The following is a 13,371-nucleotide window of genomic DNA, read 5'->3' on the forward strand; positions in this document are numbered from 1 at the left end:
ATTCACAGCGCTCTTTCACACTTTAACCACCCGCGGCAGTGTTTTCGGTGAAGTGCGTGGGACGCAGTAATTCAATCATATATTGGGATAGTTTTGCCAGCTCTTTGTCACCCTCGAACAGGGTTTGGGGTTGTGATTTGATCAGCGCGAGGAGTGAATTTGCACAGAGAGGAGATCTCTTGAATTTTTTAATGGCTCCTGGATAGTAAAAAAGCTTAGTGAGAGAGCAGAGTGGAATATCTGTGCCTTTTTGGGGAGATTGCCAGAAATCGAAGGGAGTTAATTGAAAAACAAGAACACACCTCTATTCTGCACACGTCTGCCTTTTTCCTCGCCTGTCGAATCGCCTGATAGCCCTCATTTTTTATTGCCATGTCCATCCGGACTGGGGCGCATCGGAAGTGGAGCGAAGACCATGTGCTCAGACGAAGCATAAAACGTGCCACTCAATGCCTTGACCTTTCGCATCTCCCTCTCGCCTGTTCCTTGGTCATACGGACATGAACAATTGACCCCACCAGTGGGACGCATAATTGGATTGGAGAGGGACTTTTCAGCAGCGAGATTGCGCTGAAGGGAATAAATTTTTATTGTCACATCCTTTATGGTCTGAAAGTTCAATTTCCTGAGTGTATAATTGCGGGTCTGATGAGATTCAACACAATCTGCATATTTTATTCCCGCTCCATTCAGTCCATGAAAAATCAATAAGAGCAATTTTGCTGAAGCCGGAAGTAATAATTTTTCCGTAATTAACTTCAATGTTATTTTCCATATTGTATAATTTATTAAAAAAAAAATTTGAAGTGGATTTACAATGTGATTGTATTCATTTATATAAAAAAAACCTCGGATATGAATCGGTAATAAAACATAAACAATTCCATGTAGCGACAGAGAATTTGGGCGTGGCTTGCGAGTGGGCGGAGTTTCCAATAATTTAAACTTGTGTATATTTATCTGTTCTTGTGTACTGAAATCATCTTGAGAGTTTAAATCTATAGATTCATTGATATGTGTGGGACTGAATTCAATAAGTTGAATCCCTATTTCCACTGGTGAGAGTGTGACGAAGATTCTCAGCGGGTGCACTTATCATCCCCATTCTCGTGTGTGTCTGTGTGACGCAACACAGCCAGAATAAACCACAAATAATTCCAATTTGATATGTGAATATAAATAGAAAATATTGCTTGATATTGCTTGGTGGAGTCGATGGGAAATTGGTCTGGAGGGTGGCAAAAGAGAAAATGTCTTTCACTGGCAAATAAACCTATTCATTCTGTCGCTGAAGTGTGAGAGAGAATGAGTTTAGGGATATAAAATATAGTGCAGAAGGGAATATCTATTGAAATAGTGTTGAGTGACGGTGAGGTGAAAGAATTTGAGGGAATTCTGTGGTATTTCCGACAACACGTGCATTCACAGCACTTGAGGATGCTAAATTGATTCCCACATACGCGTTCAATGTAACTTTATGCCAAAGCGATTGTCACGAGCTCACGGACACACATAATGACACAACAGGAGTAATATCGCTGCTGTGGCTTCTCGATCTTCACTCGCGCAATGCCGCTTTTTCTGCATTGACCTGCTGAAACGCGCGTGAGATTTAAATGTCTCGTCCTTTCCCACCAAATAACGCCCAGTGAAAATTCAATCAGTGTGAAAAGTTGAATCGAAGAAAGGTCTGAAGCCCAGAAGCATCATGAATGGACCACTTGTGGAACTGGAAATGGACTTGTACGATACAGAAGGTATGGAAGAAAACGCCTTATCCGACGCCCACGAATAATCAGTGCTCTCAATACAATTTGTGCCTCTATTGATAAAAGATTACAAATGCCTGGCATTTGCAAACTCGATGATTGGAATTTTTTTCCCCATTAATCCACGTCAAATATTTGCCAACATCCGCCAACGCATGTTTCGCACATAATGTCACAGATCGAAGGAAATTTTTACATTCATCGCTTGATATTGAAATTGTAAATTTGATATAATGTTTTGTGTGGCTTCTCCTCTGAACTCCGTTCTTAGTTATTAGGAAATTTCATGATCTGGGAAATCTACAGTTGGTGTGAAATAGAAATCGAATTTCTAACTGCACTCGCATATTCTATTCAGTATTAGTTGTTACTCTTTCGTCTTTGTTTCTTGAAATTCCATTGATTTCTCGATAATAATATTATTGCATTAGAAATTGTCTCGTGATATGACAATCACATATTCATTTCACTTTGAAACGCTCAGAGGTGTTCAAAGTTGTTGTATAATCTATTTGGGTGGAAAGTTTCAAAAATTCCATTCACACAGACTTATGCCTCCGGTCATTATTTCAGGATACTCCGTATGATAGGATAACGCGTGGACTTGCTTAATATCATAACGCAGAAGGATTATTGCAAATTTATCTCCCAATTCGGATTGTACCTTCACACCCACCGGGAGAAATGTGATTTCTCTCGCGAACCAGCACGCCAGGGTGTGTGAAAAATTCCACATCCGCCCATCTATTGTCGTCATGGGCCATTTTTCACGCCATGGGAGTTGCGGTAGGGCAGAAAATCCAATTTAAAATAAATTATTCACTTTTGACTAAAATTTATTTTTACACATTCGCCCCAGACAGCGAGATTAAGAGCTGTACGGAATTAACATCGCCAGTTCATCCGATGCGAAGGGATTTGACGTCCTTTTCATCCGGCTTTAGCATTGTCATGCCTGTAATTACAACCCCTGCACTCAGAACTGATTATATACTGTTGCTATTAAGTTGGGGCTTTTCTTGCTCTGTCATTTTTATCAGTTGCCGAAAACTGTTGACTTTTGCAGTGATGACGCAAAAATCACACCTGACATATTTGCCTAAACGCAGTGGACAGATGACTGATACCGAAAGTCGAATATTTGCAGAGGTGTCAAGCTTTGAAATTGCACCTGTTGGTTTACAAACAACCAAAGTGATTTTATATGTGATACTGCCAAAATGAGGATTAACTTGTTAACCTCTGCAATATAATACTCTTCTAAAATTCAATCGCCTAAAAACATGAAATAACATGACTTGTTGTTTCAATACTTCCAGCTCTGGCAGAATATTTTGAATCTCACAACGGAACTTTTCGCGCGCGAAAGTTTATATTTGCCGTAGTATTTGCTAAAGTAATTAATCAACATCCATTAATTAAATTTGCAGTTACTAAATCAATAGCGCACAGTTGCACTTTAGCAGTGGCATTTTCTTTGCTCACGCCCGAGAGGAGATTGGCAAGAAGTGTGGGAAAGCTTTCTGCGGCTTCACTATTTCCATACGCCGAGAACAGTGAACTCGTTAGCTCGATTCAGCTGGGAAACTGGGGTGTTATTTAATATAAAAAAAAGAGAAACGAGGGCGAGTGCGGTGTGGGGTTGTTTGTGGGTAGAGAAACTCTGCGGTATGGAGATAGTTAGAGACATCAAGGCATGACGAGAAGACGCGAAGTGGCATAAAAAAAGCACAGTGAGAAACCGACGCGTCATCCAGGCGTCGTGAATTCGCGCTCTTTTGCTCCTTTTCGCCATGCGAAAGTGGTTAGTTGCATTACGTCTTTTCACTGTTTTACACCATCGAACGACTTTCTGCGGTGAATTGCAGTGAGAATGAAGAATGTTTTGTCGGCATTCTAATGAAGATAATTCACTTCTTGCAGTGTGAATGGGATTTTTTTTTCACGCTACTGCAGTTGGAAAGTATGCAAAAGCTCTGAAAGCTTTACTAGAAAATTGGATGTTTCAGTGTGCGCTTCATTTGAGGCGTAGAAATGTTCATTAAATAAAGATAAATATTGCAATATGAAATTGAAAAATGAAATAGTGAGTTGAAATTTCGTTTAATTACTCGGAAAATCCCATTGTTATATAAATCTTCCCGTATGATATATAGCTGAGAGCTTTTGCTGGGAAAGTATTGATTAATTTCACCCCCAGGATAAATTCTGTCAATTGCACATTCGCAAAGTTTACCACGTTTAGCGTCAGCTGAAGAAAAGGCTAAAAAAAGGGCGAAATTCAAATTCCCAATCAATATTTGAGGCACTTTTGCTACTTCAATCGCTTTTCTTGAGACTGTCGTGGTAATAAATTGAGAATGGGTCTTTTCATCCTCAACTAGTGGAGAATCCATCTGAATTTTACACCCTCTGCACTATATCTTCTTGTGCGTTATGAAATTCAATCTCGTAAAATGATACAGTTTTTTTTGCGTTCATTGATCGTAAAAGTTGGTCGTAGAAGATACCTTTTCAAACTTGCTGCGAAGAGGATAAATTGCAGTGAAATTCTCCAGGTGAAGGAAATTGCCGAGGGAAGTTTTAAGGGTGCTTTAGAAACTTCTCTTGCTTAATGATTTAATTGGGCCGCCTATTTTATTTATATAACATCCAACAACACTCATGAACAGTTGAGTGAATTCTTGAGACTCTTGCTTCGTTTGATCACTCACAGAATTATAATATTTCTCTACGAAATGAGCTCAGCAAAGGCAACTAATTTACACAAACATCACACAAGTCCTTTTGGGCAAAAGAAAATAGTTTGAGCAACTATTTCAACAAACTGTAGTGGTAAATTCAAATTTCAAGTCTGTTCGCACGTTGAAGCTTCTTTTCATGTTTTCTGCAGTATAAGAAAACTCACAATGAGTTGCCTGAGAGATGAAACATGGAAATATGCGCCTCATGTGAGTATATTCTTTGCGAACTTTCTCTTGTCTCTGGGGTGGAGGAGGAACTTCAAAGGGAAGTCAGTAAAATAAATTGGAAATGTTCACAACAAAAACCATACAGCAGAGAGAAATTGGGACAATTTGAAAGGCAATTTCACATTACAGTGCGAGGATTCACATCCGTTATGGAGCAATTGATGTCTGAACAGCATGAAACATTACTTATTCTCCCATCGTAAATCATCCACATTGTATTCATTCAGTGCAATTCTTTTCAGTTATTAAAAGCCAACCTCAAGAGAATTAATTCTCTTGTCATGAAATATAAAATACTTTTCCGCTGGCCAAATGGAATTTAATCCGATTTTCTCCACCAACCAGAGAAAATGCTGAAATATTCGTGGATTAAAACTAAAGAATAGCACAGAGAAATGTGGAAAATTACTTTTGTCATCTAACTAATTAAGTTTCTCTTCAAAAATTCAAATTTCCCCCCAGAATACATACATATTCACACTGAAATCCGATTTGAGAAAAGCCGCCCATATCTTTTCGGCACTCCATTACTTTCACGCATCGTTATCTGTACTTCCTGCGAGCTTTAGCCCTGATTGGAATTATTGATAGTGTGCCTTCAATAAATAAAAGGGCAATTTATTTGCACTCCTTCGAGGCTTTGACGAAACAATTTCACGGTGATCAATCGAGGTGCGAATCATTTTTCATGCGCTCACCATGAATATACAATTGAGATGGATGGAAGTTTAAGAGCTCATTCTGTTTTTTTTTTTTCCTTCCACCTTTTGCTATGATTTCGGTCATGTATCACGTCATACTCGTGCAAATTTTATAGTTTGCCAGTAACTCGGGAATTCATCAGTGACGCATGTGTCCTGCTGGCAAATGGGTGGCATTATAATATATGCTCGCGTCATGTCATTAATGACCGTGATATTGCATTGCAGAAGCATGTTGGATGATTTTTTAATGCACTTTATGTAGCATAATGAGCATTTGAATTGAGGTCATTTTGTAACCCAATGCGCTCTTAATAACTTGCCTAGATAGAATTTACCGAATCGCTTTGATGTTATTGCATATGCATGCAATTGGGAGTGAATAAAGCTTATCGATATAATTGAAAATGTTATTAATAATAAACAGATATTTAGTGAACAAGATTTGAAACAGTTGCACTTGTTAAAGATAAGACAATTTAAAGTTCTGTGATTGCTTTTCAGTCCAACAAAGTCTTCTGCCTTTCTCGATCCGCAACTGGAATGAGTAAAATTTCACGCATTTCCTACCTCTAATCATCATCATGCACACCAAGATATTAATCAGTCTGAATGTGTTAAATTGAATAATTACAGTCATATAATACCCTTGTAATACTCCGGATTTTATCATGCTCTCCACAGTAATCTCTCTTCCTGATTGATATGTAATCTAAAATCAATGAGCGACCCAAACCACCGTCTTCCGAAGGCGCTAACTCATTCAACTGCCGACTTCCGCTCAAATCAAGGGTGAGGCGGTCCGCCTAATCTGCAAAGATGAAGTGTGCTTAATATTGAGGGAAATGCCAAATCGCTTTGTTCCCTCCACCGAATTCGGTATAGTTAAATGATGCCACATCCGTGCTTCTCTCTATGCCTCCCATGGTCAGTTGCAAGGCGGCATGCTCAAGACGGTGCTGTCGGTGTGGGCAAAAACTTCACCCTTCGAGGCTCTCAGTTCAAACTGACACAGCAATTAATTAAGCATTTAGGTTTCTTCATCTTCTCTCACTTTTCTCATCGTTCACCCTCGAATCAGACTGGAATGGTGTTGGGTTTCTTCATTTTCACATACAAAATAGCCAAAGAGAGACGCATTGGGGCTTCTATTTCGGGGAATAGACTATTAATTACACGTAAATTACATTGGTGAATTTGTCCCCGTGCCGCGATGGGCGTGGGTTGGGGAAAATTCACGCGACACTACGATAGGAAGATGGAGAGAAAGTGCTTCAGGCATAACAATTTTCTCGTGTGACCTCCGAATGTGTCCATGGCGCTTCTCTTTCGCCCTCGTCTCTTTGTGGGTGCGTCGAATTTCTTGAAAACGGAAATGAGTTTTTTTTTTGCAATAATGTCAGATTGGGTTTTTCCCCCTATATATATATTTTTTTTTGATAAATATTCCTGTCCGGCAATTGATAAATTCATTTCACTTTGAACATGAAAATTTTTTGGCTGTATCAGAAACATTTTGCATTGAAAATAGCATTTCAATTAAATCACGCTGCGAGGATGATTCTCAGGGGAGAATTTTGCTGGGAAATATGATCCATCATCGCAGAGCGAATGATGTATTGAATATTTAGTAGCGTCAGAAATTGCACTATAAGCTGACTGAATGTCCGACAAAATGAGGGGGTGTGTGTGTGTGCAAATGAAGGTAGATGTGCAATCATTGCTAGTTTTGCAATTCCAGTGTTGACCCATATGCACATGACGTCACAATGGACAGGTGATATGCTAGGAATCATTCCATCAAGAAGTCACATCTGGATGCTTGTGAATGACAATGTTGTCGAGCTGAAAGTGTGTGAAGTTTTCTCGGATATCCATCAATTCATTTGACTCTGCAATGGGTCTTTCCGTATGGCAAAGTTACTTAAAATGTCCAAAAGCACAGCAATATGAGCTGAAAAGCACAATTTTTTGCTGAATTATGTCTAAGATGTGTGAGCTTACTATAGAGAAAAAATCCTACTCTATCAGACATTAAACAATTTTAAGCAAAATTCTCAAATTCACCGAAAAATTGCCTCAGTGATTGCCAATAAATGAATGAAATAAATAAATGAATATGAAAAATGATTTTTCATCCTGCCTTCATTTCCACTTGAATTTTTTTTATCTTCGACATAAAAATCTGAGTCTCACGAAGGAAACTCTTTTCTTTTCAGGTACGTTCGATTGATTACTGTCATCAAGATGATTGAGCACGCTGAAGGATTTGCCAAGCCTTGAATTCATCCTTAGATTTAATGAAGGTTCATTTATGGTGAGATATTGATGAATATACGTCTTTCTACCGTGAAGCTGAAGGACTAAGCGCCTCGCAGGATGCTGGAGGAAAAGTTTCCCGGCGTAATTCAATAACCGCAGCGCGCTGTACTTAAATTGATCCATATATACCACCTTTTCCGCTCTGACGTCATTGCGACTCACGATAGTTGAGTTAATTTCCCCATTTCCTGCTATTCATGCACAAAAATGATTGTAGTTTTTTCCTGGCCAGTGGTGGTGGCAAAGCGAGAGTCTCGCTGGGGTTGAAGCGTTCATTTGGCTCAGGGTTGGGCGGGGGTGGGTGAAAACACGATGAGAATAGGAATATAATAGAGAATGTGGGCAGAAGTTCGCGCTGAGCTTTCTGCTGTCCTTCCCAACTTGCCCTTTTTGCTCTGTCAAAGGAGATGATCTGTGTGTTTTCCTCTCTATCGATGTTTTGCTCACTTCCTGGACATCCTTTTGTGTCACTTTCATTGTCCAAGTGTGGGTGGGGAATGTAGGACAAGTGGCATTTTCACAGGTGGAACGCGCCATGGTCAGGGCGAAGGGAGAGAATTCTCACGCCATGACTAGACATTGGTGAGTGAATCGCCTGCGGAGATGGGAGGGGTGATCGCTGAAGGAGGATTAAAAAGGAGTATTTTAAAGGAGATAAATAAAACTCCCGGGTTCAGCCTTATTATGCCTCTTTAATAGCCCACAATCTCTGCGCAATGCCGCGTGCCCCTCTTTTTCGTGGGGGAGAAACACAGTACGACTGACTTTGTCAGGTCGCACGAGCAGTCAGAGAGCCGAGCGAGAGGACGAGATGTGGCTCCATGTGGCCTCATTTTCGAGGGGAAAATGTTCGGCACACAGAAGATGCCGTTAAGGAAGGATACAGAAAATGCTATCTTTCACTTATTGGAATGTGTCAACATTTGCTTCATGGGGGGAATATTAGTATTGGAATTGAAAGTCAAATCCAGAACTTAATTCTGTGATTGAACTGGAATTACTAATTGTACATGATCGGTTTGACATCCGATTTTCATTCTTTCTTAACCAAAAGATGTGTTTTGTCGAAGTTCGTGTATAGCAAAGTTTTGAACAAAACTGTTCCCACTCTTGTCGACATGGCACCCATTTGAGCGGTACATCAGGGGATGCTGCTCCACAATGAGGAGATTCCCAGGCATGCGATTCTATGGATTTTTCACAGTCTCTCTCCACGCAATCACCACAAGTGTCTCACTCGTGCCAAAGCTCAGCAGTGCGAGCTTTCGACTGGGGAGGGCCAAAGCAGAAAGGGATGCCAATAGATTTGGGGCGCTGTTTTTGGTCCACGATAGATTTTCACCCCTAAACCGCCTCAGTAGAGTGCTGAAGTCACACTACGAGAGTGATTCAGGTGGAATTCTCTGCTCCGTTAAATGGTGAATTGTATTTGGTACTCTTCACAAGGAGAGAAAGAAATCCCATCGAAAAATATCCCTTCTCGTTGGTGAGGTTCGTGTAAAAATTTTGTGGACTCTTGTGTTTTTGTTCTGTCGCGTGGAAAAATGTGTTTTATCAAGTGAAATGCTTGTGATGCTCTGAAACAGTGGGAAATTGCAAAGAAAAATATGACCATGACATCTATCACGAATGTTCTTTTTCACCACAAAACACTCCATACAGATTGACAGATGGGATTAGGCAAATTTTTTTTGGGGGGATGATGGCGAGGAATCAGCTGAAATTGAGACCGTTCTCCATTGTCAGTGGCGGTGATTGTGAGGGAAAGAAAGTTTCCCAAGTCAGTGATATTTGTTGATGCCGCAATTCCACACCATCGACATAATTTCTTGTCACCCTCCCCAAGACTGTGAGCCCAGTCGATGGGCGTGATTTTCGGCGATAGAAAGAAATTTGCGACTATCACTGTTCCAATTATCACAACTGTCCTTTTGACTGCTTCACACACACGCGACAAAACTTTTGCCTCAAAACACTTTCCTACGGCTTCACGGCTCTCGGCACTTTAAAGCTTGTCAGTGAGCTTTCACGAGCTGGAAATTCACCATTAATACACTGTTAGAAAAGCCACTGTTTTACCCATTTTCGATGGGAATTTTTGACGCTATGGTGAAAAAATGCGGCTTTTCTCGCTGCAGAAAATCCCTTTTACTAAGCGTTTAAAATCTTATTATCAACAAAATGGAGGCCATTTCGTTGGTGAAGCACAAAATGGCCGGTCTCAATTTCACAGCACAGAATTTTCTCCACAGATATGCATATTTCAGGTCACAATCTGTCAGAAATATGAAATAAAACACCCAAAAAAGCACCGATGCGATTTATGCAATAGTTCAACAAATACTGGGGCATCAAAGCCTGCCTTTTCGATTTGAAAAATCACCGCAAAGTGCGTCTGACGCACTTCTCTTGATTCTGTGAAGATAAAGATTGCTCAAAAGAGGCATAGAAGTATTTTAAAAGTAACGATAAAATTAAACAAAAAAAATCTTCTAAATTCAGTGTTAGAAGTATCAGTTAGAGATCTATTAAATAGTATAATATATTAATTGAATTCTAAAAGGTTAAAAGAATTATAAATAAAATTTATCGTGGTGTTAGAAGAGTGAAGTTTTAGTGATAACGCTTTGAAAATCAAACTCTATACATATATATGGTTGTTGAACGCTGAAATTGGTTGAAGAGGGATTGAGAAATAGAGGAAAATTGTGAGAATAAATCAAAAGAGTAAAGAAAAACCGCCCCTAGAGAGCTGTAAATTTTGAGAAAATTGGCTCAAAAGACACTGCACGGGAGGTGGAAAAATGTCGGGAAATTGCGAGAAGAGCGTAACGGTAGATGTGGAGAAGACGGAGGGCGGTGAGAGTAGTGCTGGCAATTCTGTGCAGCCGCCAGCGGAATCATCACCAGCAAAGTCCGCAGAAGCCGGTGAGAGAATCCTCTTTTCTCATTTTCCCATATAATACACAATTCTTTTTAAAGTCCATTATTATCTGTCGGTGAGAAAATGGCTCCGACGGTGTAAAGTGTCTGCGAAGCACTTTTCGTGCTGCCAGTCAATTGTTCTTAATTAAATTGAAGTCAGGTGGTGGAAGAAGTGCGAATGCAACGCTAGAGCGCATTGTTGGGACGCAATAAAATCGATAAATAGGTGTGGATGCTCACAACTTAATTGAAAACCCCTCTGAACTACTTTTCCTTGAGGATTTTTGACCAGTGAAAATGACAAATCCTTTTGTGACTATTTTAAATTACAATCTGGTTATGTAAAATTAGAAATTTATTATTCCTTGCAACAGCTTGAATTGTACTTTCCATCAAAACCGAACTTTCCGAAAGTTTTAGCTTCTAAAAAGTAGTTTTTCGTGACAGAAGCTTCACTCTTATCATTTGTATATGCACAGAAAGTTGGCACAAGTCCAATTTCAGCCACACAACAACGGCAATAATTCGTTCAGAAGTGTGAATGATATCGAGATATGCATAAAGAGTCATAGGATTTAATAGCTTTAATCCATAAAAAAGCTATTCTTTAGCAAATGATTCAATTAAGACAGCAAGTCGTAAAATTCTTTTGCTTCACCATAGCTTTTTTTGCATGTCAAGCTTACACAATCTCAATAACAATAGCATTGAGAGCTTTTTCGCCAAGTATTCATCACTGATTGCAATTGCTTTGTCTGCAAATCCGGCACAATTCTATATTTAGGTATGCCAAAAGTTCACATATTGTTGCCAATCGAATGACGCTGTGAAAATTGCAGCTTCGCTATTCCTACGGTTTGCCATGGAAAAGTGGTGGATGCTATTTGGAAAAAACTTTCGTCGGGGAAGAAACGTGGCCACATAGGAAAATTCTTGGAAAGTGGTTTTAACAATCCAATGTTGCGATTGCAAAAAAAATGTCTCATGACAGCAAATTGATTGGATTATTTGAAATGAAGCACAGAGATTTTTGTAAATGAATTTCTTTCTGTGTATCAAAACTTTTAAAAACTGCACGATTGGCAACTTTAGTCAATATAATTTTGGTGAAACTTTAAGCACTGTTGAAGTCCTATCAAGAACACTAAACACATTATAATTTCTGTGCATAGTTTCAAGAAAACCTTTAATTCTTTGATAGTTTAATTTTCTTAGTTTTTATATCATAGTAAACAAATTTATTTCTATTTCTGCTTCATTTTCTTCTTATTTAGATGCTTTTTATCCAGGAAAGTCTCAACAAATCTCTTTTTATCCCTCTCAAATTGAAATATTCTGTGAATTATTATGATTTTTGTGTTATGTAAGGCTTTGTGCTCAATATCCTGTCAGCGGAAGAGTTAAAAAAATTACTTTTCTGTTTCCTTGACAGCTAAAGTTGTAAGAATAGCTTGAAAAGATTGAAATTCTAAATTGAGAAGTCACTTTTGCCTACTATGTCTTCCTTAGTATGTGTGTCAAAAACTTCCTGTTTAATATAATTACAACCCAAAGAGTTGTTCTAAGTTTAATATTCAAATTCCCTTTAGTCATGTGAAAAGCTATCATTGTTTGCACTTCTCTAGCGAATAAACTGACAGAAATGCATATCACGTAGTTGCCAGATGGGGAAATTGCACAGAATTTGAAAATCTTCACTAATTCATTTTGCTGCGAACTATTTTTGGAGTTGCAAACTGTGAATATAGATTTGCAGCATTGCTATGTTTATTGAGTGTTAATAAATTGGATTTTATTTAGCTTCCCATAGTGAGTAACCAGATGCGATTATTTGAGAATGGAAAAATGTGTTTGCTCACAATGCAAGTTCTAATTTAATTTGAGCTGGATAAATGTTTTGTGTCAGTATTTCCATTTGCTCACATTATTTTGGCTCAAATTTATCTGGAACACAATATATTTTCCGATATTAATTGCACAAAATTTATTTTTCTGAATTAAAATCAATAAACCAGCAGAACGCGCGCTGTATATGTGTAATGTGTAGCGGAATCTTCAGTGGAAAACACAAATATTTATTAAACATGATGCTGTACTCGTGAACATTTTGTGTATATATTGAAGAAGAACACATTCAAATCCCGCCACCAAATTCCCTCCAGTTATCCAGATGTGGGTAATTGTTTTCCTTCCTCTGCTCATAATAACTCATTAGAAAATGGTGTGAGTCGCATAGAAGTCAAAGTTTCGATATTTCCCACCATGGGAATTATGATTCTATGGATGATAATTTGTTAGTTTCAGAAGCGGCCTTTTGGGTGGAATTTTAGTAAATTCTAGTTAATGAGATTACACACATTAGAGCGAAAGTCTTCAGGCCATGATGATTATTAGCTTATTTCTGGGCTGCTTTTACATCCACAATACATATTTGTCACTGGATAGACCGGGATAATTGAGATGTTTACTTGATCGGAACAGTGAATTGTGAGGGACTCGAATAGGCGAACCCACAATTAGCCGTAACCTGTGAAGAAGCGTATTGGATTTCCACAACAGTGAACCTTCTGGCAGAAGAGGGTGAGATTGTGGGGGAGACGTCGTATCCAGAGCGTCTACTACATACGCCCGCATAGCACATGTGCTCCTCAATGGAGTGTCACTTGACCCAGTGAGGATTTT

General features: G+C 39.0%; 1 protein-coding gene across 10 annotated transcripts in view; it reads left to right on the plus strand.

Annotated features, from left to right (window-relative positions):
• LOC132256273 (solute carrier family 12 member 4) overlaps nucleotides 1–13,371 on the plus strand; it is a 63,331-nt gene that overhangs the window by 18,086 nt on the left and 31,874 nt on the right. The window contains exons 1-2 of one of the 10 annotated variants that reach the window (XM_059752588.1): nucleotides 9,150–9,255; nucleotides 10,017–10,692. The exons of 6 other annotated variants lie outside the window; for them this stretch is intronic. In XM_059752588.1, the coding sequence (XP_059608571.1) occupies nucleotides 10,569–10,692 (124 nt within the window). In that variant the 5' untranslated portion in view covers nucleotides 9,150–9,255; nucleotides 10,017–10,568. Of the gene's footprint in view, nucleotides 1–1,652; nucleotides 1,758–9,149; nucleotides 9,256–10,016; nucleotides 10,693–13,371 lie in introns of those variants that run through there. 3 more of the 10 variants (XM_059752597.1, XM_059752589.1, XM_059752598.1) reach the window with 3 other exon arrangements.

Source organism: Phlebotomus argentipes, unplaced genomic scaffold (genome assembly GCF_947086385.1).
Source record: "Phlebotomus argentipes unplaced genomic scaffold, Phlebotomus argentipes genome assembly contig_5, whole genome shotgun sequence".
Taxonomy (NCBI): Eukaryota; Metazoa; Arthropoda; class Insecta; order Diptera; family Psychodidae; genus Phlebotomus; species Phlebotomus argentipes.